The sequence below is a fragment of the Ceratosolen solmsi genome, unplaced genomic scaffold (genome assembly GCF_000503995.2).
Source record: "Ceratosolen solmsi marchali unplaced genomic scaffold, CerSol_1.0 scaffold6, whole genome shotgun sequence".
Taxonomy (NCBI): Eukaryota; Metazoa; Arthropoda; class Insecta; order Hymenoptera; family Agaonidae; genus Ceratosolen; species Ceratosolen solmsi.
Genome location: NW_011948414.1, coordinates 11,718,886 through 11,744,445, shown reverse-complemented (window position 1 = coordinate 11,744,445; position 25,560 = coordinate 11,718,886). Strand labels below are relative to the sequence as shown.

General features: G+C 20.3%; 1 protein-coding gene across 1 annotated transcript in view; it reads left to right on the top strand.

Annotated features, from left to right (window-relative positions):
* LOC105368089 (uncharacterized) overlaps nt 1-20,564 on the top strand; it is a 58,817-nt gene extending 38,253 nt beyond the window's left edge. The window contains exons 4-9 of the mRNA XM_011506994.1: nt 5,045-5,062; nt 14,749-14,951; nt 15,776-15,910; nt 16,642-16,835; nt 18,992-19,213; nt 20,368-20,564. Coding sequence (XP_011505296.1) covers nt 5,045-5,062; nt 14,749-14,951; nt 15,776-15,910; nt 16,642-16,835; nt 18,992-19,213; nt 20,368-20,472 — 877 coding nt within the window. The 3' untranslated portion in view covers nt 20,473-20,564. The remainder of the gene's footprint in view (nt 1-5,044; nt 5,063-14,748; nt 14,952-15,775; nt 15,911-16,641; nt 16,836-18,991; nt 19,214-20,367) is intronic.
* The last annotated feature ends 4,996 nt before the right edge of the window (nt 20,565-25,560 follow it).

Below are 25,560 nucleotides of genomic sequence, written 5' to 3'. Positions count from 1 at the left end.
TATATATATATATATATATATATATATATATATATATATATGGTAATAGTGAAAGATAGAGAAGGGTTGAAAAGAATGAGGAAGGAAAAGGGATCCTAGATTGAATTAAATTCGATTGAAAAATAAATTTATTTATTTAAACTTGAATATAATCATGCTATATAAGTAAATATATAAGTAAATGATTTTTCACTTTATCTAATTTTTTATATGTGGAGATTTATATATCATATAGACTTTTGTATAACATATATATATATATATATATATATATATATATATTTACAGTAATTTTGCTCCTATCGTGATTTGATGTGTACGTTTACTTTAATTTTAGATATGAATTAGAAAATTATTTTGAATGCATCGACAAAAATTCGTAATATTCACAGATAATGGAGATAAAAAGATTTTTTGAGACATGCGCATTGGGAATCTACCCTTATTGGATTTTTTAAATGTGCATAATTCAATATAGAATCCTACAGACTATCCAAACGAATACCAGAAATATAAATTGAATTAGAAATAGTATACATATTATTTTAAAATTTATATATGAATTAATATTTTTAAAATATATATTTCATATGTTTCTTAATTAAAATTCAATTTAAATTACATTATTTTAATATATTTACTGGTTTAAATTTCTCAATAATTTTTATATTATTATTAAATCAGTTAATATATCTAATTACCATTAAATCTATTGCAAATTGAGCCTTATATAGTAATAAGTCTAACAAATTTTTTTTTGTAGATGAAGGACTTGGTATAGTTTTTTTATTTCATTAAACATCATATGTCTAATACATTTAAATACTTATTGTATATATATGCCTTTATAAATTATTTGGTACTTTAATAGTAAACATAGTGTATGACACCGAATAAGAGTCTTTATAGATATTTGATAAAAAGATATACTAGTAATTATAAGTAAATTTCTTTATATGAATTAAAATTTTTAACTTTTATTTAAATATACACCGCAACAGTTGTGAATAGAGAAATAATGACATCAAATAACGTTAATCATTTTGTTTTTACTTAACTTTAAGTATTACAATTATTTGTACTGAAATACAAATAGATCATTGTCATCAATGATTTAACATTTCTAATAATGTGTATATATACATCATATCATATCATATCGAATCATTCGAAATTGTGTTAAGCTACGAAACACTGCCTACATCGAAAAATGGTTGTACACAGAGTACAATTATATAATTAAAAATAAATAAATACAATTGAGTTATATATTTTTACAGATATTGATTTATAGTACACATAGTGAAAAATAGCAGATATCGATTTTTCATCGTTGTCAAAAATGTTAAAAAAAATAGTTTTATTTTCAAAATTTGTATGAATTTATCGCCACCTTATATCATAATAATCAAAAACTTTTCATGTAAACTAAAACTGTTTAAATTGTAATTAATACTAATATTATTACAACATCCATTCAGGCATATTATTATCATTACTAAACTATAAATTTTTTGTTTTGTGAATTATATTATTATGAACTATTCCTGTAGCTTATCTAATAAATGTTTTGAAAACTATGAGCAATGAATATATAAACAAATTTGGCCAAACATCAGTTTGTAACGAAATCATTACACATATCAATATAATAATTATCATTTACTAGACACTGTATATTACTCAATCAAAAGCACAATATTTGATCTTTTAGACAGAGATCTGCCAAAAATTAACGAAAGAATAACATTAGGTAAAATAATTTTATTTTGATAGATGATATTTCTATATCTATTAGTGTTTCATTCTTAATTATGTAATAGTGTATAGTTGAACATAAATCGAGTAGCTTACAATAAACCTATGCTGTAATTGCATTATTCGGAAAAGATTTAATATTTAAGATGTTATAATATATAGAAATTTAGTAAGAATTTAATAGTATGGTGTTGCCATTTTTAATCTTATGTTATTTCTTTCAATAAAAATTGGTTATGTTGAACAGTTAATTTAAATATCAGCGAGTCCTTTCGTAAGTAAATTCGTAAAGTATAGCTTTACAAATAATCGATACTAATTATAAGCTTATTGGCATCCATGATGACGAACTTTATTGTAGTTTAAACACAGTATCAAGTCGATATTCACAGTCAGTATATCATATGCTGCATTGTGTCTGAAATTGACTACATCAAATTTACGTTAAATCTTATATTGAGTTTAGTAATTTATGCATATGATATAGCGAAAATAAGATGTTGCGTTATTGATGACGGCAACATTACCAGATGATATTTTTGATTGACAATCTCTTTCTAATTTCATCGAACAGTTTATATTTAAATATTTTCTTTGAAATAATAATAGAAACGTAAACACTGACTATTGCCTTTACTGTGCTTCAATATTTCACTTCTTCTATAACTTTATATGTGTAAAATTAGCCTTTTCGTTTACTTTTTTTAATACTCGCAGTTGTTAAAGTAATTTCAATAATTTATGGCTTTCACCACTTGTTAATAAATTTAATAAAAAAAATAGCTTATTAAGGAATATAATCCAAAAATTATAACAAAAGATAAATATAAAATAATCACCAATTTAATTAGTATATTTACATTTTTAAATTGTACATCGAGTGCGAAACTATTTTTTTACATGGTTAGAATAAATCATTGGAGATCGATAATTTCAGCAAATTCAGTCTTTATCTGTACTTTATTGTTTTATTTTTTATTAATTTATTTCAAAAGTAACTAATTTAAATTAAAATTTCAAATATAAAATTAATTCAAATTTTAGGTTGAATAAAAACATTATATATTGATAAATAAATACATTCATAGTCATATCACAATCTCATTATATATATATATATATATGTGTATTTCTTTGTATAGGTGTGAATGTGCAAGCATCTGTGTGGGTAACAATATAAAACTAATTATTTAAATATTATAAATAGTCACAAATAATAAACGAGTTTCTAAGATTTAATAAATAATTTTTACTAAATTATATTATTCTATATTGATATATTACATATTTAATGATTTCAAATAACATTAAAAATATTTAACATTTTCTTGGAGCAATTAATTTTTATTATCTATATATGTATTTATAATATATACACTTTACATTATAACATGTAGAAAATTCGAAGAAGTATAGATTTCCCTATAAAAAAGTATTCCTTCATCTTGAAACAAAATTGCGCCGTTTCAATTGAAATTCCGGATTGCATTCTCACGCTAAGTCACATATCTGATAACATCTCAATTCTAGAATCTATTAAAGTAGTTTTATTAACTTTCGCTTAGAACTTTTTAAAATAAAAATTCAAATAATCTTTTGAAAAATTTACTTTTAATTTTACTTAAAATTTTTAACTATAATATATTATCCAGTATATGTGAATATTTTTATATCTACTCTTGCTTGTCATTAATGTGATGTCTCTTCATTTCATATAACTGATTATTTTTAAATATTTTTCAATATTTCTTTATTTGCTGTATGGTTATTTTTTTGTCTCCCTCTTTCATTCTCATTCCACATACTTTTCGACTTTATTCTTATTTTTCTATTTATACATTGTTTATTTATACATTTTCCATTTATCATTATTAATGATTTATTTTTCAGCTCTATCCATTGTATTCAATATAAATAATATTTATTTTTTACAACATTCCACTTCTTACGTTTTCATACTCTTTTTATTTAAATTTGTATTATTGTATATCACGTTCTTCCAGCTAACATCAATTGTTATACTTATTTTAAAGCAGGTCTCGTACGCAGAATTTTACTCTTGTTTTTGAGCAAGAGTTGCAAATTTATTCAGTATTTTCTTCTATATCATTTTATCCACTTATTTAATATAATACGCGAATCTATATTATTCTAAATCAAATTTTATAATATTACAGAATACAATATTTTTTTGTTATTTTAAATATTTTTTTACACAATTATAATTAATTTAAATATACAATATTTCAAAATTATTGGAATATTATTTTTTTACAACAAAAAACTATTCAATTTTATATTAATCTGGAAATAAATTATTAATAATTGCATTTTAAATTATATTTATCATATTGTCATGATTTAAATAACTTATTTATAATTATTTTTCTTTAAAAAATGTATTACAATTAAGAAAAATAATAAACACGAATACTGTTTAAAGTAATGTTATATCAATATTTATAAATTGTATATTTAAATGAGAATAGTTTGAATATCAGAAATAAATTACTTCATAATTTTTTTCTAGCCTAATATTTATTTATATATATAAAACTCGTATTAAATAAGATTGCCATAATTTAAAATCCTCTTTATTATATATGTAAAAGTATATACATAAATATTAGGCTGGAAAGAAGTTACTATTTATTACTCTATTTCTACTATTTCTCTATTTCTGATATATTTATTAATAAATGGAACTTCGAAAAATTATTTAAGGAATATTATTTCTTTTCATATATATAAATATAATCATCATATAAATATAAATACATCAATTCTATAATATACTACCATAAATATGATTCTTATTTTTAATTTTGAAATGTTGGATTTAAAATAATTTATGTTATAGTTCCATAATATCAGTTTTTAAATAAATGTGTATGTTGTTCTTCTTTGAATAAATTTATGTATATGCTAAAATGTTTACATATATAATTTAAATGAAATTAATGAACAAAGAGTGAGATTAATACAAAAATTGCCGTTGTAAATTCTTGATTGTAATCTCCGAAATTTTAATGTGTGAAACAATAATATAAAATTTGTTTTTTTTTTTATACAATATGTACCACGCGTATATTCTAATTTTATTTCAAATGTATATTTTAGTAATGATTTATTTACTAACAAAACATTCAATTAGATACATGACTTTCATAACAAAATTTAAGTTATATAAATATATATTATTATTAAAAACTTACTAACTAATTTTACAATGTCATTTTAATGAAATTATTTATATTTTTATTATTCAAATATTTTTCTTTTGCAGGGATTATTACTACGATAGGTAAGTTGAATAAAATAAATTGAAGTATCACTAAAAGCTTTGCATTGAGTTCGGTAAGTAATATTTAAAACTCAAACTATTATATTTTAATTAGATCGAAAATTATATTCATACTGAAATAGTACAGCATTAATAAGACTAAAAGTTCAAGTACATAAGAATAATCGTTTAATAAATTTATTGTTCCGATCTTCTTTCACTTGTACAAAACTATAGGAATAATCTTTTTAAATAATTCCATAACAATTAAAAATCTTATTTAGAATATTGAAATTTAACAGCACATATATATTATATATGTACATATTAATTATATTTGTAGATTATTTATTATTTTAAATTATAAGATGTTATAACTTATAATAATTCTATTGTTCATTTCAATCATTACATTTTGATATCTTACATGATAAAAGCAATATAAAAATAAAAAAATAGCATCGATTGGATTAACAATTAAACTTGAATTAGAAATTATATCAGATAATTAAATTTTTTTTTAATATTTTATTTACATTAAATAATATTGACATTAATATCAATAATATTATTAATAATAAAATATACTTTTTTACATTCTGTAACAACTACAAAAATTTTACTTTTACTTTATTTAATAGTATTCCTTCACAGTTAATTAACTAGTTTAATCACATTGATTAAAAATATAAGAAAAAAAGTTATTTTACTATTCTTATAAAATTCAAAATTGATATGTATAATAAATATAGTAAAGTTCTTTTGATTTATTTATTACATTGTAAATAGTTATTACGCATAAAAGAAATTTTAATGCTTATAAAAAATATAAAACATTTTTAAAATTCACTTAAAAATTATTTAAATTCTTTTTCATTAAAAAACATATTGAAAATAAAATCTTACATTCTATAAATACAGTAAAGGTCATTATTTTATAAATACAATGGTGAATTATAAATATAAGAAAATTGATAACTAAATACAATAATAAAGACCATAAATATTATATAGATGTAAACCAATAGAGATTATTTCTTTAAATAGATTATCAAAGTTTTAATTATAATGACAATATCCCGTTCATTAATATTTAACGAATAACATTTATATCGAATTAAGAAAATTATACAGGAAAAATAAAATATAAAAATGGAATAAATGAGCAAATAAGAATAACAAGAAAATATATTTTTAAGAAATTTTATTGCTGTTAATGACAAAAATCGATCAAAATTATTGGAGATGAAAACAAAGAAGTGCAACCATCTAATAAAAGAAAAATGAAGTAAATAAATATATTAAATATTTTTACACTTCAACTAAATGCAAAAATGATTTTAATAATTAGGAAACACAAACAGAGATATTTATGTCATCACGCTCTTGTTTACTTGCTTAAAAATTTTGTGTTATCTTGTAATTCAAATGCATATTACTTTTAAAATTATAACTATTATTATAACAAACATTCAATAGTAAGATTTTATTGTAGTGATACTTAAATATTAATTCGAAATCATAAATAGAAATCTTAAACATTATATATTGCAAATTATGTTTTTGTAATTTGTGCTATTATTTTCAATGTATTTCGTCAAAATGTTTCAAACACTTTTGGAAAATAATAAATTTATATATTAATATTTATTTATAAATTGGTATTTTTTTATAATAATGTCTTAAAAATAGACTTCCCCACATTTACAATATTACGCATTTTAGCCGATTTATAATAATTAATGGGGAACTGTAATTTAAGAAGAAATTTATTTTAATATAATATTTATGCTATAATTGGATAGCTTATTCATCCTTACTTATACATACGTATATAAAATTAAATTTTTATTGCGATAAAAATAATATAGCTTTGATTTTTAATTTTTAATTTTTTCTTTTTAATTTAACAAATTATTGCAGTATTGCTTCTTTTAATAATACCTGCTTTATTTCAAATGAATATTTTATTATCTTTTATAATTTTTTTTTGAATTAGGCATAAAATATGAAATTAAAATGAAACAGAAGGAAAGAGTATTAAATATTATATTCTACAAAATTTATTTATTGAATACAATAATACTGAGTAAATATAAATTTTTAAATTTATATAGGAAAAATTTATCTTTCTCTTTTTTGTATATATCTCTCTCACACTCTCTCTTTCTTAGATACAACACACAAACATACACATAATTTGAATTTTACATACTCTTTTATTAAAGTTTTTTACATAAATACTTATTCAGTTGTCATCGTTTTATTTATTCAGTTATAATCTTTGTTTTTCTTATTTATATTCTTTATGTTTTATATAAAAATTTATCGTAACAAATAAGTGTTTTATTTTACTATTGAAAATTGGCTATCTAAATACTTAGGTCACATAAATTTTGGTTGTGCAATCGAATTTGATTTAAGTTGTACTACTTAAGAGCATATACTGTTATTCCTAGTACCCGTATCCGATAATCTGCCATTACTTTGTAATCCAGAAAAAAAGAATGTAAGGAACTAATGTCTACGCTCTCATATATATATATATTAAGAGAATATATATTTTTTTTAAATATATTTATCAGACCTTTTGACTTCCGCCGTAAACATCATGCATCCAATTGTCAAATGATCCAATGTTTTAAACTAATTTACTTCCAGAAATTAGTCAATATTTAAGTTAAATGTTACTGTTATAAAATTGAGATCGTAATATCTTTTGGATCTATCCCAATATTCTTTGGAAGATGATTCTAATAAATACAATTAGTACGAAACAATAAAATAAAAAAGTATTGCAATGAAAACATTCCTTTGAAAATCTTCTTTACACTTATGTGTTAACAATACATTTATAATAATCTTATATCTAACTTTTAATGTTAAATATATTTTTGTTTATTTATTAGTATATCAAGAAAATCTGATTTGTATATATAAGGTAAGATCAGTAATATAACGGATAATGCTAAACACATTTAGCTAATCATCATATATTGTTGATCAACAACAATCTATTTATATCCCTCAACAAAGGTAAGTAGATTTGGTCGGGATTAGCATGAGAATGATTGTACTCGCGTCCTTATTAAAAAAACTTATAGAAGAAGGAATAAACAAAGTAATGCCGGTATGTATTAAATGATTAAATTTAATCTTGTATCACTTATATCAATTGCATTTGAGAGAAAATACATTTATAATATATTTTGAAATTTATTTTAAATATAAAATAATAAATAGCAATTCGTAAATTTACAAAACTAATCGTTAAAAGTAATATATTAACAATGCTATTTTTCGGAATTCTGTCCGTTACTTAACGGTATTATCAATTAAGACTCAACTATTTTAAATATGTTAGTATTATAAATATAAAAACCGTATAAAAAAATATATGATATGTAAATTATAAATATTAGATTTAATTAAATTCCTTAATTTCTTTTCTCTTCTCTTAACGGCTTTGTAAAATATTATATCTTATAAATATTTAAATATTTAAATATGTTTGATACAATTAAAAATTGAATTTATTTTCATTAAAATATTAACATTATAATTATTTCAATCTATACTGAAAATTCCCATCAACTTATGCCAATAATGAAAATACAAAATAATAAAAAAATAATAATATTAATATCAATAATTTACATATATTTTTCTCTTTATAGTATTATAAAAAGCAAATGTAAAAATTGTATTTGTTAAAAAATATACTTTACTTTTATAAAAATGTTATACATCATTTATATTGTATATACGTGATTTTTTGTAATAGTCCCTTTTTCCGAAATAATTAACAAGACATTATTGAGATAAAGTATAAAAACTTTTTTTGTAAATTAAAATAGTAATGCCAAATAATTAAAAGTTAAACATTCTCAAATTATCTTTTTTTATGTGCATCATTCGTTTGGTCGTTTTTCCATTATTGAATACCTTAACAATCTTGAGTTTCTTTGTCTTTAGTGTCTTGTTCATATCCTGTTCCATGGTATAATAACTAGTTTAGAGATACTTATATCTTTCGTATTATGTATCAACTCATGTATATCCAAGTATTTTGGTGCTACTATTTTCTTATTTCAAATTATACATTTATTTACCAAAAAAAAAAGATATAAATAATAGCAGGAAATCAAATGAATAATTGCAATAACTATTTGTATTTATTAACGTTAACAATTACAACTTGGTACATTATAAAATAACAATTCGTTTTCTTATTCTTATATATATTAAATGCACTAACAAATAAATAATTAAAAATTTGTATACTTAATAATATTATTATGTAAAAATGTTTAAAATTTTCTAATTACTAAGATCTAATTAAATAATATAATGAATGTATTACCAAATGAGAAATAGCTATTTCTACTTTCAACAATATTTCGTTAACCCTTATATAGGAAAATGATTAAGTATAGGCATTTTATCATGATAAAAGTCATTAATACAAATTTAAAAAATTAATTTATATATATATATATATATATATATATATAGCAAACCAAGTTTTATTAAATTTTTTATTAATAATTTATATTTTAACTCACTTATGATGAAATTATGAATGTAACAATTATAAGTACAAACATTAACAAAAATGAAAAGTTTCTTAATTTCTTAATATTAGTCATTATCTTAATATCAGTAAATCAAATAAAGAAGAACAGAAGTTGATTAATAAAAAAATAAGCCGAATAAAAATGTTGAATAATAGACGACAAATATTAATATTCATATTATTTCAATGCATGTTACAGGGACAAATCAATACCAACATCGAAGTATCTCTCATTTAGCAAAACTTTCATGGAACTGCCATTATCTCCTTCGCGACTTCCTTCCAGTTTCGTTGCCTACCACCAAAAGTCCATATTACGCAGTGTCTGACAGGTCAGCGATTAAATCAAGCTCAAGCTTGCTGTTGCTGCAGAAATTTTCCTAAACTTATATAAACGCTTTCTAAAATCACAATCGTTTTTAAAATATATTTCAAATAATACACAACAATTAGAAATCTATTATGAAAATTAAATTAAAATATACAATTTTATATAAATTCAATTTATTAATGAAAATTTATGAATATATTAATAATAAAGAATAACAATTATTAAACATCTTGACTTTTAAAAGCAGTATTTAAAAGCAATATTAACTTTATAATGTTATTAAAAATAAAATTATCCTTTAAAATTAAAATGTATGATATTTTTTTATTATTAACTAAATTTGACAAGACAATGCAATTGAAATCAATTTAAGAAAATGATATTTTACATGAATTATAGAATCCAATATATTAAAATATAAACATTAAAATTAACAAATTAAAATTAATTTAATCATAGAATAATGAGATTAGTATAGCCAATGTATTGAACGAAATTTTTTTGAAAAACGAAACGTTTTTATTATTTACAATATTAATAAATTTGACAGAAACTTCTTTTTAAAGACATTAATTAGTTTTTCATAACAATAATATATTTGTAATAAATCTCAAAGAACATATATATATATATATATTTCTGCTATTATTATATACGATATCTTCGGCTATTTGAGCTCTTATGATTGTTTTTTTATTCTTGAGTTAATGAATATTAGAAATTGTTTAAGAAATCTTTATAAAAAATTTTAACTATACAAAAAATTATTTTATTATGAAATTAAATATGTAATTTAAAAGTATACTTCTTGAAAATTCTATAAAATTAAATACATGTAATTTGATATTACAGTTTTTCGTTTTATTTTAATAATATATATTAATATTTTAATACAATGATAAAACATTTGTATAGCAATAATAATATGATTATTATTGTTTAAAACTCATTATCAATATATTTTGTCATGTAACAGACGAATCTACCAAAAACAATTTATCATTAGTCATTTTCACTGTATTATGTAAGAGAATGAAGCACAGCATTTATACAATATACATATCAAGTAAATACGTATGCGATTTATTTAATTGTACATATACATCATGCTCCCTAGCTCTACACATTCCTCAATACATAAGTATCCTGTATAAGTCACGTTTCTCATCAAAAAACGAAAAATGTCTCCTTTCCTTGCCGCAGTTTCGTGTATATACAAATACTTAAACTTATTATTCTTCTTTCATCCTTTTGTTAATAAAATAAAGACTGAAAATTTCTTGCATATTTATAAGTAGTAATCTATAAACTTCAACTCTGATAATGGATCATTATCACTTACATCACTTACTGCAAATATATTACCATACTTCATATTGAACTAAATAGTTCAACTAAATAACTCTACTAAATAATTCAAACTAAAGTGTGTGTGCCTGTGTGCATGTGTGCACATGTGCTTGCGTTCGCACGCGCGCATGTATATGTGTTGTATTAAAATTGTTATCATTAATAAAACAATGAGGAATAATTTGTATAAATATACTATTATTGAATTTGCTTTATCGAATCATAAATCGGCTAAGATATTTAATTATATATTATACAAATTTATTTCAATTCGATTGCACATTCCTTTCCTCTTTTCTTGTTGGTTTCATTTTATTTTAAGGATGATAAAATATTTAATAAAATATGACTATTATTAATTTTATAAATAATTTTAATAAATAGTGTATTATTGATAAATAAACTTCATTAATTTTAATTATATTAAAAATGTATATTTAAATATTATGGTAATTGCTATCAAAAATTAAACATAAATAAAGAATTAGCTTAATAAATTTCATTTAAAATTTTTGAATAACTTTTTTTCTATCAATATTCAATAGATTATTTGTAAATTAAAATTAAAAATTCACATTACAATTACATACTTATAATATATTTTTATTATAATGTGTAAAAAAATTTAATATTTATGCGTAAGAATAAATTTTATTAAATATAAAATTATTAAATTTTCAATTAATAACATTTTTTTACTCTGTAAAAACTATATGTGCATTTATATATTCAGTAAATATTAGTAAAAATTTAGTTGATATATGTATGTATATATTCAAAAATCCATTAACGAATAAAAATATTTAAATTAAATTAAATTCCATTAAAATACTGAACAAAATATATTTTTAGTAAATTTTTTTGTAAATCCTTTTATATCAATATAGTCATTTATATGTCTTATTGAATAAGCCGCAGAAAATTTTATTTTTTAATTCTTATTGGAATTTGCATATTCATTTCAAACCAGTATTACGTCTCCCCTAAAACCATAAATAATTACAAAATAATAGATTTTTCACTGCAGTTCTTGTACCAAAGAAAAAAGTTTAACTGTTTGATTGACGGATCAATTTATTCCCTTTATATTTTTCTTTCTGATTCAACTTCATTTTGATAGTCTGTTTTTTAGCAATGGGCATATTACTCATTTTTCCAATACTATATATATATACAAATTAATTTGCGTACAGAAGAATTGTTTAATGTTAAATCATGTAAACCTTAATAATATACAAAGTAAAAAATCTACAAACAGAACAACTAACGGTGTACATTAATTTCTTATTATGTAAAACAAATATTTGTGTATAAGAAATGTTCGTTATATTTATAAATTATAAATGTAATTTAGGAAAAGAATTTATAAGTAGTGTTCTATTTTTTCATAACAAAATTTCTTCTTAAATTTATCAACAGACATATACTTAGGCATAGAACTAAAACAATGCATTAAGACATAAAACATGTACTAAGTAGAAACAAATTTGATTTAAAGTTTTTGAAATATAAAAATTATCTATAGAAATGAAATAATTAATAATTTAATTAAAGGATTACAGAAATTAATTAAATCAAATTTTGAATTACAGTTATATTATATTTTTTATGCTTAATAAATTCTAAGAATAAGACAAATTCTTTTTCGTAGTACATAAACTTCAAATTATCAATTAATTTTAAATGCTATTACAATAAATTTTAATTATATTGTTGTTATAAACAATATTTAAAAAATCTAATAAAGAACATCGCCTCTATTTCAGATTTTAATTTAAATATTAAAATATCTCATTATATCGTATAAAAAATAGTTTATATTTGAGACTCTATATTCTATCCCTAATAATATATAAATATAATTATTTATAATTGACATAATTTATCAGAATTGAATTTAAAGTTTTCCTTTAATACAAAATATAATAAATAGCTCAATCTTTTACGAAACTTTTTTTTTTATATAATTTTTATAAACTATAACTAAAATGTGTTAAGATTTAATATATTTTATAAATATTAGTTATCTAGAAATTGTGAAATCAAGCTTTTGAAAGAATAAATATATTACTATCTTTTAAACATAAAATAAATTTTAATTTACATATTTAAATTATAAATTCATTTGATAATATTTTAGATCGGCAATTATGTTAATTGTACCTTACCAAATATAATTCGATTAAATTACAATAATTTTAGTTTAATTAAAAATCTATTATATTCAATTATAAGATGACATTTAAACTTACACCGATGCTTATTATCAACCATTGTCAAGATTAGCAATAATATATTGACGATATTTTTTCAGTAAAATAACATCTGTTTTTTCTTTAATGTTTCTTAAAAATTTTCCAAATACAAACCGAATATCGGTTTTTTTATGCTAATACTAATGATAATAGAAAAGTATTTACGATTATATATTAATATATTTAATTACTGATTACATGATTTAAAAATAAAATAAACTTATATATTAGATAGTAGACGGTTTGAATTACTAACAGAGACAAGAATTTGAACCAACTCATGTTGAAGTATTAAATTGATTACATTATTAAATAATTTTGTATCTATTTAATAGCATAATAATAGATAACTTTATTCTTTAAATTTATTATATAATAATGAAAAAAGAAAATATTTGAGACGCAATCATGCCTAAGCTTTATATACGTTAAGTAATAAAAAGTTAAAATCTATTTTCCACATCATTACCGTAAAATTCACATGAATATTTTTAGAATTATAATTTAATATTATTTTTAATATTTTTATTTTGTTCGATTATTGTGACTCTTTAAGACATTATTGTAAAAAAATTGGTTGATGAAATAGATTTGAAAAATATTTTAGTTTATTCTCTAGAAACTTTCGACTAAGAAAAATGATATATAAAATAGATTATATTTTTATTTAAACTTTAGAATAAAATATTACCGATAAGTTTTATATTTAGGTATTATAATGCTTTACAGCTACTATACATATGTAGTATAAATTCTTAATTTATATTAAAATATAATTTATACTAAAAGATATTTAATTTAATAAAAAATTATATGCAATCTAGACGAGTACATTTTTATATATAATTATTTTATTCATTAATAATAAATAATAACATATATACAGTTACAATAATATATTTAATTTATGATAAAATATTAAAAATAAATAGAGTAACATCATTTTGTAAACAAAATGATTCACGAAAGTGTGAACGTATTAAATATTTTTAACGCAATAATAATATTAATTATAAATTTATTTAGTTAGACTAATTAATATATAAATTAATATTATTCACTCGATAAACGAGATACTTTCTAAAAGATGCAATATCAATGAGAATTTGTATATCCTTGTAAGATAAAATACTGCTACTTACATTATCAAATTTTAATTATGCTTATTCAAAATTATTATTTATTTTAATTATAGCTACTGCACATCCACGGCTTTTCCTTCGCGTTCGGTACCTCCACTGAAAAGACCGCGACTGATGCCGACTACACGTTCTCAACAGCAACAACAACAACAACAGCAGCAGCAACAACAACAACAACAGCTATATCAACTATATTCTAAGCAATCGAAAGTCTCAATCAATACTATACAGGACTTTGGCCAATTAAAAGTTTACAGTGAGTTTTACTATTACTATCCCTGTTTACAGAAATAAGCATCAATCTACCAGAGGTTTGGTGTGTATATATATATATATATATATATATATATATATATATATATATATATAGAAGAATAATTCTTCTAGTCTGTAATGAAAAGTCACATCAGAATAATATTTTTATTTCATAAATTTTTTTCTTTTATATATAATTTAATAATTCATTAATTTCTGATAGCTTATTAAAATAATAATTTTCAGATATAACGTTATAAAAATAAATGTATGCAATGAAGTATAAATAATGCGTATATATATATATATATATATATATACATAAATATTTAAAATCTATGAACTATTTTTTACAGGAAAACTATGATAATACATGTAATTTATTAAACTTTTAATTATAATAAAAATTTTATACAATCAATAACTGTTTAATTTTTTCAAGAATTAATAATATTTTTATTGCAGCAATAATTATTATTTTCTTATTTTAAGCAGTTGTGTAAAAATATCGTATTATGTATAAATATCATATTATAAATTTAATAAGAGTATTAAAAATATTTTCATAATAAAAATTTATTAGTATATTTAAGTAGATCATTTAAACATACATTAAATTGATTTTACTATTATGTATTTGCATACCTATATATATTATTAGAATTAAAGATTCTAAGATAGAAATTGCACATCTTATCACAATCTTCCTACGACAAATGGTTCATAGATTTTAAACATTTCATCTCAATTATCATCAAAATTATTAAATAAATTATAAAATGGTAGGAATAAACTTTCAATGCTAACTCTCAATGACCTTTTCAGGCAATCCCGACATACTAATTTGCGGCAATTGTCGAGAAATGTTCACGGATCTCGGAGAGCTATTTGAACATAAGCGAGAATACTGCAAGCTGCGGTTTACTTGTAAATGTCACACATTCAATGGTACCACTTCAAGTACGTATGTAATGAACCATTAGTGTGTAAAAACTACCTAGCACTCGAAACCTCTATCCTATCACTTATTTTCTGTTTCTCTAAGTACCTCTCAAATGAACTAAATTAAAGATTTCTTATAGTTTTTTATATTGTTATACTTAAAAATTCATTTTATTTAAGATATCGCATATTATAACCCACATTCTCATTAAATTTTATCGTAAACTTGTAATAAAAACGGCTTAAGTATAATAAATTATATTTCAATAAGAATGAAAAAAGTAACCCTTGAATAAAATATTTAATGTTTCTATAAATATTTCGAAACATTGATACCTACATAATATAATATTAATTAAATATTAATTAAACACAATAAATTAAATATTTAACATTAACGAATAAATATATTTTGTTAAAAGTGAGTTAAAAAATTAAATAAATGAAATTTTGATATCATATTTTAGTTTTTTTGTCACAATTTTTTCCGTTTTTAATAATATTTGTATCATTCATATGTCACTATTAAACAATAATATATACAGATAATTTATAGTTATATATGCTATATATGCATAAGTTATATATTTTAATACAAATACAAAATTAGTTTTTAATTATAGAGGGCATAATTAAAATATATACAATACATTAGGTATTTTACTAAAATTTATATTATGATACTTCAATATCACTTTTATTTCTATATTATTCTCTGATTCGTTGTTTTTTATTTTTTTTTATAACAGGAAATTCAACAACTGTATTACTGTGTGTCTTATGTAAGGATGCTTTTGCATCTGCATGGGAACTAATGGTTCATGCTCAGGCAGTCCATATGATTAATATTTATGAACTAGGCTCCAAGTCAGATACAACATATTCACGAAATTTAAGCCAAAATAATACTGAATCTTCAGGATCACCTATTTCACAAGATCAGGTTAGATGTTAGGAATAATTTTATTATGAAATTTAAAAGCTTTTTTCAACAGTTAAAACTAATATGAATAAAACATAATATATTTATAACATAACATAATTATACATAACATATATATTTATAATTAAGCTTATTAAAATTATCTTAAAATTCTTGTAAAAATGTTTAAGCGAGAAATATAAAAAATTATGTGATCATTCTTTCATTACTCTCTAAGATAAGAATCGTATTAATATATTTTTGTGAAGAAAAAAAATAATTTGAATATTTACAAATCTTCTCTGTAAACTGACAGTGAAAATAGTATTATAATTATTTGTTATTTGTAATTGAATAATTATTCTATATTTTTATCATTGATAGACACCTTTGTCTCTGAATCCCCATATATTACAGTTTTCAAAAAGCTTGATGGCTAAAATCATTACGTGTATATTAGAAATCTTTCTTTTTATTTTATATCGTTAACCATAAATAAAAATTTTTGTACAAACTAAAAGTTCTTATTTTTATCTAGTATATGCGTACAAATAATGTTAAAATTAATGTGTGCAAAATTAATTTAGGGTTAAATAATTTTAGAAATTTGTATTAAACTTTCATCATAATTGTAAAAATATACTCTAATTCAAGACACACACATTTATTAGATTTTAAATTTAATATTTATTTACAAAACAGTTAAAGATAAAAATAACTTATTTTTCATAAAAATAAAAATATATTTTATAAAATAAATAAATTCAAACGATACATCAAATACGATTCAGATTTTATGCAAAAGCAAACAACAAAAAAGTAACGAGTTACCAATACGAGCAAACAGAAGACAGAAAATGACATTCATTTTTCTCTTGTCAACTGTTTGTTCTACAAAAAATCTGAATATATACCAACAGATTAATGGAACATTCTATCTGTAAGATATAAAAATTGGCAATTAGCAAAAATACAACTTCACATCCAAAATCCAATAGTTAAATCTAACCGAGTTGATTGTAACTATAAAGTAAAAAGTTTGAACATAGTATATTTATATACCCTTATCTTACATTTAAAGTTATTAACGAACGTTTGATACAATACCAATAGTTACTAAACTGTAGAATAAATATGTAAAATTATCACACTTTTTTTAATAATAAAATCTAAGATTTAATTTACATTACAATTATAATTAATTTATAAATATGAATAATATGTAATATAATTAGTGGTTTTATATAATTTCTGCACTGTCAATAGTTTTTTCTATAATTTTTAAATTATATTTAAAGCGTAAAATAATATAATTTACATTTTAAACCTTGAAAAATTACAGTATTTTTATTCATAAAAGCTAGTCTACAATTTAATTCACTTATCTATATGAAATAAGTATTAAAATATCAGTAATTTTTTTTTAATTGAAATAATTTCTTTGTTCCTTTTCGCATAACATAATATTTCTAATTCATATAGTATAAGATAAATTAAAATACTAATTAACTAATTAAATATAGTTAAGAATAATTTTATCAATGTTTATACAGTGTGATCATTATAATATATATTTTTTGCCTGTAATATGTATTATTTGCTTCGTATAACCATATTATTGTATGTGATTTTTCTTTTCCTTATTAAATATATAAAATTATATTTTTTAAATTTTACTTTTATTATTTAATTATTAATATACTTTATAATAGATTTTAATTAATATTATACAATTAATACGTGCTTACGCCTTATCAAAACGCTTACTTTTTAAAACTATTTTTCTAGAAACTTAATCTAAACATTAATATTTGTTATTTCTACAAATTAAATGCATAATATATAATACAATTAATTATAATTTTTACAGTAAAAAAAAAATTTATTTTGTAATAAATTATTTTTTTATATTTAACCTAAAAACGGTATATCAAAGATATGCTAACGTCAATAAATATAATATATATTAGTTATCAAAACATTAAAAAGGTTATCTATAATTATAGATGATTGAAAACAAATTTCAATTTTATTTAAGTTTATGTTGATTTTTAAAAATTATTTACAATTTATTATAAAAATATGGCTCTATCGACAAATTAAAAAAAATTTATATTGTAAATTTAATATTATTGAGGAAGTATAGAAATGAACATAAAGAAAGTGATTCTTTTCAGGAGAATAAGGAATCAGAAGTTGAGCATATAGAAGAGGAGGAACTAGATAGTCATGTGCCACCATCACCAGATAGTGGGAAATCAACTGATAATGAAAACGCTTTATCACCTATTAAAATTCGATCAGAGCTAAATGGATCGAATCACGAAGACTGTGATGAGCTCATTGTAAAGGATAAAAATTCTAGTCAACCACATTTTAATTGTCATCCTATCGCTATTGTAAGCAAAATTAATTTTAATAAAACAAATATGTCACACTATAAAACCTTATTAACTCCATACTGATTTCTTCCTACAAACATTATAATATTCATAAGCGATTTTGATATAAATGTATACTATCTATCTCCATCAGTCAACAACTTTTCATAAATCAACTAAACAAACTAAAATTACTGAATTTTTTATGTTTGATTAAAAAAATTTCTTCATCTCAGAGTTTTTCCTTCTATGTCAATCAAAAATTTTTTTATATGCTAATAAATAAATATTACAAATTGTCTTTGTCTAAATACGCATGAACATGTTAGCGATATTGTAAGATACTATTAATTACTTTGCAAATCAGCCATGCTAATGCAGAGATACTTTTGCTTCGTCTTGTATTAATATTTCTTTAAATTCTGAGTCATTATTTTGATTGTCACTTTAGATAGGTTTTATCTTCTTTTTATACCGAGTATAGTTTCTGTTATATTTGATCATATTTGTAAATTAAAACTGTATTTTTATTTTAGCTTTAATAATGAATAGAACAGAATAGATTTTATTTTCATTTTTTCATTATATATATTATTCACATATGCGTTACAATATATAAGTATGTTATTTCAGAATTATTTATTATTTTAGTCATTAAAACAATAAACATTTTTAACAAACATAAAATATTTTCTTCTTCCTTAATCGTATATTGGTCATCGGTAACATATTTAAAAAAAAAAAAAAATTATGTCTTTAATCTGGTTCTGTTTATGATTATTTCTTTAACATTCTATCAATAGATAATAAAAATGATTATATTGTTAATTTCATTACAGTAAAAATAAAAAGTTAAAATTCTTTTTTGTTCGATTCACATGTAAATTGAAATAAATAAATGAAAATTATTTATGAAGCAATTTCATGTAAATTTTTTCTAACGAAAATTTTAACTGATATTAAAAATATGAAAAAGGTATATTAATAAACAAAATAATGTTATAATTAATATACATTGTTCAGAATCGTGTTTTTTTATAGGAAGGAATCAATTATTTTACAGTGAATTAAGATATTTAATTAGAAATATAGTACATATAGTAATAGTAATTTTTAATTGAGATTTTGTAATTTGACGTATTAAAAATTTTCATTATTATTTTGATTCACAGGAATCTACTGTTGAGCTGAATGCTAGTATAAACAAATCATTAAGTAATTCAAGCGAAGACCTTCATACACCTCTAACTAACGGCTCTATTTCTGCAAAGGAATAAACTTATAGTTCTTTAAAGTTTAGTTCAGTACATGTTGATAATCAAAGGAAGAAGCAGTAAATACAGCAAAATAAATGCAAATACGTATATATATATATATATATATGTGTGTGTGTGTGTGTGTGTGTCTGTGTGACTACGCCATCAATGAGACATATCGACCGATACATTATGGGTCAACCTAAAGTCTGTAAATAACTAATTGCACGAATATATGAAAATCTAAAAATTTATTGGAATTCTAAAATCTGATACACTTACATACATTACTAATTTGCTACTGCACTTTTAATTACGTATCAACAAATCTATTGATTTGTTTTAAAAAATAAAATATAATTGAATTATAAGAAGATTATTTATTCTCTATTACAATTTCGAATTTCCATTATTGTTCTATCCCTTTCAATCAATAAAATTTTAATTTATTTGGAAAATATCTTTAGTTTAGTTTATACATTGAATTATATATAGAAAAATGTGAATATATGATTATAAATTTCATTTGTTTTGAAGTAAATCATATATATCTAACATAAATTGTATTTATTTATTATATAATGTGAATATATTTATTTTCATAAAAATTACAGTAAAATATGTTAATTATAAAATTATTGCATTCACTTTTTAAATTAAAAATTCTGTATTTTCTGAATTTTCATAGCCAATATTGTTTTAATTCATCATAAAAAAATTACTTATTTTAATGGGCAATATAATATATTGGCATATAGTTAATACATCCTAGAAATTATTAATTATATCAATATAAAATTTTGATATATTTCATTGTTTAAAAATATAAAAAAAAGAACAAATGATGATGTAAATGTAAATATTTAAAAAAACATAAAGATGCCGTTCCTTTTTTTAATGTATCCCAAAGAAATAGTTTATTTATTATATTTGTCGTTTCGTCTATACTATGAATAATTATACTTATAAAAAATATATTGGAACCTTTAAAAGAGAAAGGATAATATTAAGTGATTAAAATTATATCTCATAATATGTAAAACTGTAACAAGCCAAAATAAATTGCTTAAGTATGTAAAATACTATAAAAGTTTCATAGTTCTGAATATTTTAAATCAAAAGATAAATTTATAAAATAAAAAATTGATTATATATTTTCAAAATTACTATGAAACTGGCTCAATATAAATTATAATACTATAATATAATATTATACAAAATTTATAAAAAATTTTATTCTGGTTAGTTAGTATTTGATTTAATAAAGTATAAAATTTAATACAGAATATTTAAGAAAAAAAGATATGATTATTTTTAAAATTTAAAATTATATGAACTATAAAAAATATTTTTATTATTATCATTGTTTCAAATAAAATATTAATTTACTAATCCTGTATTTATAGTTATTACAGTTAACAATTTCAAGCACTAAATTACATATTACATATATATATATATATATATATATATATATATATAAATTAATTTAATTATTATTTGTATTATTTACGAAATGTAATACGGACAATATATTTAATTATATAAATAACATCTTCTACATTTTTTACTCCTGAAAAACAAGAAAAAAGTTCTGTTCATACCATATAAATACTATTAATATTAATTTTATATTAATAAAATCTAATAATAATTATAAATTAGCAACTCTAATTTATTTTATATATTATGCGTGTCATAAAACATTATGTATAATTATGAATTTGAGAAAAAACTTTAGAACATGAAATATACCGTAAATTAATTTGTTCTAAGATTAAAATAAGCTACAGAAATGTTCAAACAAAAAATAATATATTTTCTGATACTTAATTATTTAACGATTATGAATGCTTTTTCATAATATACTTTCATGTCAAAAATAATAAAATGTATTTTTATGCATCTACGAGCAATTTTATATTTTTAGTCATGATATATAGGAAAAGAAATAAATAATAGATTATATTTTACTAGTACAAACAAATAATATGATTATATTTTACTAGTACTAAAAAATTATGTTATTATATTTCTAAATATATTAGTCAACGATTAATAACATTCAACATTTTAATATTCTATTCAAGCATATATTGAGAGAAAATGCATATTTGGTTTTGAAATATTTATTTTAAAAATTTATTTTTTTAATAATTAATTATAAATTTTTAATTATTTTTATTGAAATTAAATTATCCATACTTTGTTATAGTTCTCTAATTAAAATCAGCATTTAAATTAGGAATTTTTTATTCAAATAATAACATTTTATTTTGCACTAAAAAATAACGATTTTTCAAATAATCATTGTAATATTAAATTTTGACTATCACTGTGTAATGAAAATTGAAAGTTGTATAAAATTTATGTAGTTATTCAACTATATATATTTAATGAAATATTCTTTATTATTTTTAACTTTAGATAATTTTAGTAACAGTGAAACTAGTTATTGTGAAATTTTATTTATACAAAAGTTAGACTCATTTATTTAAATTAAATTTAAGTTTTTGTTATTGCTTATGTACATGATTTAATTTCAAAAATTTCATCAACATAAGTTTTTTAATTTTTAAATTGTATTTAATCTTTTTTTGCACTTTGGATTTATAGATTTATATTCTAAATTCATACCTGCCAAAATATATTAATAAAATTAATATTTTAAAGTATTATTAAAATCAATAAAATACAGTTTCAAAATAAATAATAATTTTATTAAAAAACATAATTATTTAATTTATTATAAATATAAGCTCCAAAGTATATTTATAATAGAGTTTTCAAATTAATTGTTTTGTGTAAAATAATTGTTAGCTATTAAGAAGAATGTGGAGATTTATGATTGACCGAATCATGATTGACGTACTCTGCAGCAAACGTTAAAAAATACCTTTTCATGCTATACTATACTATACTTCTTCCGTCTTTATTACTTAAAAAAGAACCAATAAGCTTTTTCCTATTTTGTAATTCTTCATCGTTATTTTTAGAATAAAGATCCTCGTCGACAGTGATCCAAAAGAGTTTATATTTAATTTTAATTTTTCCTACTTCCTCGATTTAATAAAGATAAATCACTATCTCATAATCCAAATTTAAAATAAGAATAAGGAAACACATATTGCAAAACTCTACTTAGAATAAAACTACTTACAAACTTAACGACTAATGCCTAATATTTTCAATTTGTAAATTCAGATTTATTAGATGAAATTAATTATTATTTGCGAGCTTCAAAGACTAACCTACTGAAATCATCTGAAACATATACTAGAATCTATAAAATATCTGAAATATCTATCAACATCCCGACATATTAATAAATAACCATAATTGTCTCACAATCTATCAAACATTTTTTTACTTATTTTTAATTCTTGTAAATATAATAATACATACAATCGTATTTCAATAATATCTGAGAAATGCTAATAGATATAGTAATATACAATAAAGGTATTTTCGTTCGTTTACCGTATAATTTATTTATTGGTTTTGGGGTAAAAAATTTTCCCTTACATACAATTATCAATAAATTTATATTTTTAAATTCTAATTTCTAAGTGTGTTGAAACGTCAATTTCATAATAGCTGCGATTAACGAGTCTCGATTAGTTTAATTTATATATCCTTTTCTAAGGTACATCAATACATGTAGTATCTTTGCTTTATTTATAATGTACGAATTTCTGATGATTTTCATAATTTGAAATTTTTTTTCACATCTATTGTAATAACCCGACAACAATAAAACTCATATCAATTTTAGACTATTCTTATTTTCTTTCTTCTGTCGGTATGCACATTTCTTATTTAATTATCATTAAGTACAATTAAAAAATATGCATATTTATTATTGTAAATTTTTATCTTGTGATTATATAGTTATTAATTTTTAATTAATTGTTTTAGATAGTTTACTTTCTTTTGTTAGGAAAATGTTTGTATAGTTTTAATTTAACAGATACCTTGTACAACTTATTATTTTATACTTAATTATTTTTTTTTATTATTTGTTGAATGAATGCATTATTTATAATTGATTATTCATTAATTTCTGTAAAGTCAATTAGTGGTAATACTAAACGAATATTAACGGAGCTTCTAAGCAGAAAGACATCTCATGTGAGCATTTAATGCGACTTAAATTATCTTGAAGTATGTGGAAATCGTTTATATGTTCTAAATTAAATTCCCAAACTCAAACGGAAATTATTCACATTTTTTAAAAAATAATTTTTTATCCTACGTAATAAATAAAAGTTAATACCATTCATTATCACTTTATATAATCTTCTAAATTGCGGTATAGAAATGACATTGAACTACTGCATTCTTGCATAACATTATTATAAACAATTATAAAATAAAACAATTAGATTATATAACATAAAATTATAATACCTATGCAGAACTGCAGTATCTAGCAAGAGAAACTAAAAATCCAAATTTCTATTGAATTAACTGCAAATAAAAAAATAATATGTCTCATTTATACAAATTTAGTTTACTTTACAAGCACGTTCTATTAACATATTTAAGCTCGCTTAGATCTTTAAAATAGTTCTGAATTCGACTTCAACAATTGACTTATTAATTACATAAACAAGCTCATTATAAAATCTTAAACATAATATTAAATATTTAAAAAGTCTTTACATGTACAAAGTAAATATAAACTAAATACGCTGTGATAGATGTAAAATAAATTATAATATTAGGATCTGAAAGACCATAGAACCGTCTATCTTAAAAGATGTAAGATGTAATGTATGAGATTATACATGATATTTATGAGCATACATGGAAATAAATATAAAAATAAATAAAAAAAAAATTAGGGGAAACTAAGGCTCAAGATCAAATAATATTTATAGCTATTATAATGTAAATCTAAATTTATATTTATAACTATATTTTTTGCAATAACATCAATGAAAACTTGTTTTATTTCTTAATGTAATAAATTATTATATAAGTATGAAAAGAAAAAGTTTTAAAAGCTAAAAAAATTGAAATACCCGGACTTCATAAATTTAATGTAATTATAAATATATTAAAACCAATCAGAATTTATATTAATTGTTTTACTATGAAAGTGAT